Genomic DNA, 5,336 nt, shown 5'->3' with positions numbered 1-5,336 from the left:
ATTAAGTTCTTTTTCTTGCCTTGTAAAATAGGACTTTTAGTTCATGGTCTTATATGTTCAAATGGATGGAGTCCAGAGCTCTTTAAGTCATTTGATTGATTCCAAGTTATTCCTAGTGAAAACAGATCTATTATGTTAACAAGATCCAGATGCAAATGGGACTCTTAAAATAGAAACACGGGTGGAAATGACTTGAATACATGTTGAAAAGTGTATTAAGCAATAGATCTACTAATTTAGAGAACAAACAAAGAGACTCGGGCAAGATTTCACCTTGTCTGGCAAGGTTGAACTTCTTGCAGCCACTTCTCTTTGGTTTTATAGAGGTTGTATACTAAAAGGGATGGATGGTAAATAAGTTTACACGAGAGGATCGATACTCCAGCATTGGGAATGGTAGCAGAGCTTTTTATACTAGACAAAAGATAGCTTTTCTAAGGAAACTATTGCTTAAAAGGACTGAATCTAGGTAGATTTCAGACTTTGAAGAGTACAAACTGGCTTGAGAGCAGAGTTTGTAAGTTTGTTTGTTTGATTGGTTAAGTGTCCTTGTCTCTAGGGTCTGTCTTCTCTTTTATAGGCGGTTTGGCCTAGCGACCGTAGCTTTTGCTTTTACCCGAAAGCACTGGGTAGGTAGTGAGTCATCAGTTTTTTACTTGTAATGCCACTAGAAAGTGCTTTAGGCTGATAGTATGTTGGTCTCCATCACTTGTCACTTCAGTTATAGATACGTGGCTTGTGTCTTGGCTGAGAAGGCTTCAATTGGCTTTAGGCTCGATGCTAGGCTTCGAGCAAGTCTTCATTTAATTTGGTATCCTGGGGCTTTCCTTCGTTCAATCCCATTATTCAAATATTAACTATCAATGATAAATAACATTTCTAGTCTATGGGATTCAATATATAACCTACTCATAAAAAAACTCAATAATTATTCTAAACCTAATTAATATTCAAAAATTAAAATTAAAAGCCAAAGACTAGAGTTAGTTTTTTATCTTATACACATGATTTTTTTTTTCTAGAAGTAAAGGATTGGAGGAGTGCAGCAGACATGGCTTGTCAAGCATTATCATAGTCTGATGCTCGCAAATTTATTAGGATGATAAGGAAGGAATTCGGTGTTGATGCGGAGGTGGAAAGCATAGTTCATGACATTTGGGCTATTATAAATGATGTGGGGACTGTTTCGTTGGAGTTTGTTCGTCAACAAGGCAACGCAGCGACACATTCTGTGCAGCATTTATTCAAAAAAATAGAAGTTTTTTCAGATGAAATTGTATCAATCTCAAATGGATGTAAACATTTCAATTAAAATTTAATAAAATTTATTTTCGAAGGAAAAAAAAAAAAAAAAAAAAAAAAAACTGGATTGGAATAGGATTTTTTAATTAAAAAACCCGATGTCAAAATAGTACTGTCAGCCAAAGGTTACGTGTTAGAAAGATATTTTGTTTGCCAAAGGTTACGTGTTAGAAAGATATTTTGTTTTGGCGGTATCAAAATAAAGATATTTTGTGTTGACACATCCCTTTAAAAAGTTTAGAACCGGAAAAAAAAAATCGGATTGGAATAGAATTTTTTTAATTAAAAAATCCGATGTGAAAATAGTGCTGTCAGCCAAAGGTTACGAGTTAGAAAGATAATTTTGTATTGGCGGTATCAAAATAAAGATATTTTGTGTTGAGACATCCTTTTAAAAGGTTTAGAACCGGATTCGAACCTAGGATCATATGCTGAGCTACTAACCTGATTTGTGTTGAGACATCCTTTTAAAAAGTTTAGAACCGGATTCGAACCTAGGATCATATGCTGAGCTACTGTTGAGACATCCTTTTAAAAAGTTTAGAACCGGATTCGAACCTAGGATCATATGCTGAGCTACTAACCTGATTCACACACGCACATATGTATACGTATACTAGCCATATGTATATATGTACTAACCTTCATGGACGCTCACGTGCGTGCATAAGGTATTTTTTGAATCACAGCATGCTACTTGTAATTTACACGTGTTAAATGTATTTATATGTGTAAATTGACAAAAGAAAAGTCAAATATTTGAAGTAAATGAATAATCTTAGACATGCTAAAAGAAACCCCTCTTAAACCAATTAAAGTAGCTGTATTCACATAATAAAATCGGTCTCTATAGAATTTACATTAAGAATAGGGAAAATCATATTTAATAAACAACTGATTAAATCATATGATTGCCAACACATTGTGAGGCTAAACCCATCTCATCCCCCTTAGTGTAGATAATATTATTGCTAGCCCATTATGAGACTAAGCCCACCCCCCTCCCCTTTAATATAGATAATATCATTTGTTAAAAAAAAAAAAAAAAAAAAAAACAATCATTTGACAACTAATTTAACCACATTATTATCCGCGTGCGAATGACTTTTTTTATAACCGGCATTACACACCTCTTAAGATGTTTTGAACATGTTTTAAAATAGAGAAATTGAATCGCATTATTGCTAGCTTATTGTGAGGTACTAATAAAAAAAACACAAAAAAATAATTATTAAAAACCTTTGATGCATTATTTTCAGATGCCCTTGAATTTTTTTGTTTTGAAGGGCATTTGTGTCCAAAACTTTTTGTCGAAGCCGTGACCCCAAATTGAGCCACTGGCTTTATATATATATATATAGGTTACAAAAGGGTGTAAAAATACTTGTCAAAATCTTTGTTCCTTGATCCTATCCCTATATATATATATATATATATATAGAGAGAGAGAGAGAGAGAGGGATAGGATCAAGGAACAAAGATTTTGACAAGTATTTTTACACCCTTTTGTAACCTTTAGATCTTATAATATTCAACAGTGTTGATTAAGAGTTATGTGGAGACTTTTAAACATTAAATTAATTGAGATTATGTGGAATATATAATAAAAAATATCTAATAAAATAAAATTGAAAAAAATGTTTAAAAAAAAAAAATTAAATATGATCAGAAAAAATGTGAAACTGAAACCCACAGTGAAGAAGCCTAAATCCAAAATCTTCGTTCTTGGATCTTGGGTTATTAGAGTTTTGCTATGGAGGTGACAAAGTGATTAAGTTGTTCGACTAAAATTAGAGTGCTTAAACGTTAAACCTTCTCAAGATAAAACCCTAACTATTTTTTCTTAAAGCAAAACTCTCTCTTGGCTTAGTATCACGTTTTATTATTCACTAAGGTTCATTGTTTGGAAAGGCAAGAAGAGTTTACGTTTTCAGGCAAAAAAAGAAGGAGAAGACTTTACATCCAAGGTATGGAGTTGCAGGACTCATCGGCAAACAAAGAGGAAGATGGAGGTTAAAATATTTTCAGGGTTTTGTTTAAAAAAAAAATTCAATTATATTTGTTAGATATATTTTTTAGAAAATTTAAATTAGTGTTTTCCTTATTAGTTATAACCCAAATCATCATCCAATTCATTTCTGAATCAACACCGTTGGATGTTATAAGATCTAAAGATTACAAAAAGGGTAAAAATCTTTGTTGCTTAAGGGGAGGGATCCCCATTTTTTCAAAAAAATGGGGACACGCTCCCCACCGTTAGTTGGTTTTAAGGAAATTGTGTGGTTGAGCTTAAAACACAGGCCACACAATCTCAATCACACAATTTCATTAAAATTAAATCCAACGGTGGGGAGCGTGTCCCCATTTTTTTGAAAAAATAGGGATCCCTCCCCTTAAGCAATCTGATATATATATATATATATATATATATATATATATATGTATATATATATCAACGCTCCATCAAATAACACAAATCCCTCAAATAGAACGAGGATAGTTTTTTATACAAGTTTCCTTGTTCTTGCTTTAATATGGCACTTGCCCTCTCTCTTTTGTATGTAACCCCTGAGAAATACAGCGCATTCATCGAAGCACTACGAGCCCGACTCACAGACGGACGACCCACATCACATGGTATACCGGTGTTGCCCCGAAGAGAAGACGTGCCAGACGATCAGCGCTTTCTTTTTGTTGATCTCACCAACTATAACGGCGACACCATCAGCGTCGCAATCGATGTAGTAAACGTTTATGTGGCGGGATATTGTTCTGGGAATAAATCCTACATACTTAAAGATAACGCTGAAAATCGAGCTCGAACGCAGATTTTATTCCCCACCGCCCCCAGCGCCACCCAGTCCACGCCGATTCAGCTGCCCTTCACCGGAGACTACGGCGAGCTTGGAGGATACGCACGACGAATAGCACAACCGAGTGCTGCTCGTTACCCAGGGTCACATTCACATGAGCGTATACCTACGCTTGAGCTAATCCCTCTGGGACGCAATGAACTCGATAACGCCATCACTATGCTGCACTATGCGGCATCCCGCTCCGACCAAGCCAGCTCAGACCAAGCCGCAGCGTTTATTGTGATCATTCAGATGGTCTCGGAAGCGGCAAGGTTCCGGTACATTGAGAATCAAGTCCGCACTAGAATGGAGGAAAACTACTGTCCTTATATACCAGACCCTGCAATGCGGAGCCTGGAAAACAATTGGTCTGCTCTCTCGGAGCAGATCCAGAATGTACCCGCCAATGGAAGCCGCTTCAATAGGCCTATTCAGCTAACAAATATCCGCAATTCTCCCCACGTAGTTGACAGTGTTGAAGCAGACATAGTTCAGCGGCGGGGCATCGCGATTCTCCTCTACTCGAGACAGGTGCCAACCCTTGACCGGCAGTGCTGTGAGACCGCTGGACATCGTCACGTTCATGATGAACTCTAATACTTAGCGTCGTTTGTACCCTTTATATGTCTTTTGCACTTCTGTTGTTGCTTGGTTGAAGTACATATGATTTCGAAGTTTCTATATGTTCCTTCTTATGTCAATAAAACTCTGCAAAATTGCTATCCATCTTGCTTTACCATTCATCAAGTTGACAACCGACGATGCCAAATGAACGCGATTAGAATTAAGAGAGCGTCCTCGTTCAATTTAAAGAGCAATAAACTTACATACAAGATTTCCAAATTAAGCGAAGCTTATAGAGAAATAGAGAAATAGATAGTGGCAGACAGAGAAGAGTAGGGAGAAGCAGTTTGTATTACTAATGAATTCCTTGATCTGCTTAACATATTGATACAAGATATATACAAGCCTATAGTTGATTTTGTGCAACATAAAAGGTAACTAATAACTCTTGATTATTTACATAAACAATATGGAGAGAATGGTGGGATAACGTTTTGACAGCAGATGTGGTGGATTCAATACTCTCGTCATCCCCCCTCAAGCGAAACGGAACAAAGTGTAGATTGAGCTTGGAACCAAGAAAAGAGAATCGATCACGGGAAAGTCCTTTAGTGA

General features: G+C 36.2%; 1 protein-coding gene across 1 annotated transcript; it reads left to right on the top strand.

Annotated features, from left to right (window-relative positions):
- The first annotated feature begins 3,836 nt into the window (after window positions 1-3,836).
- LOC125479644 (ribosome-inactivating protein bryodin II-like) lies at window positions 3,837-4,754 on the top strand. Its single transcript, XM_048589223.1, has one exon. The coding sequence runs from the start codon at window positions 3,837-3,839 to the stop codon at window positions 4,752-4,754; it is 918 nt and encodes a 305-aa protein (XP_048445180.1).
- Window positions 4,755-5,336: the final 582 nt, after the last annotated feature.

The sequence above is a fragment of a genome, unplaced genomic scaffold, assembly GCF_019419815.1.
Source record: "Pyrus x bretschneideri cultivar Hongxiangsu unplaced genomic scaffold, Pyrus_bretschneideri_v1 Contig3, whole genome shotgun sequence".
NCBI lineage: Eukaryota > Viridiplantae > Streptophyta > Magnoliopsida > Rosales > Rosaceae > Pyrus > Pyrus x bretschneideri.
This window is presented reverse-complemented; position numbering and strand designations above follow the sequence as displayed.

Coding starts and splice junctions, on each gene's coding strand:
- LOC125479644 (XM_048589223.1), top strand. CDS start 3,837: ATGGCACTTGCCCTCTCTCTTTTGTATGTAACCCCTGAGAAATACAGC.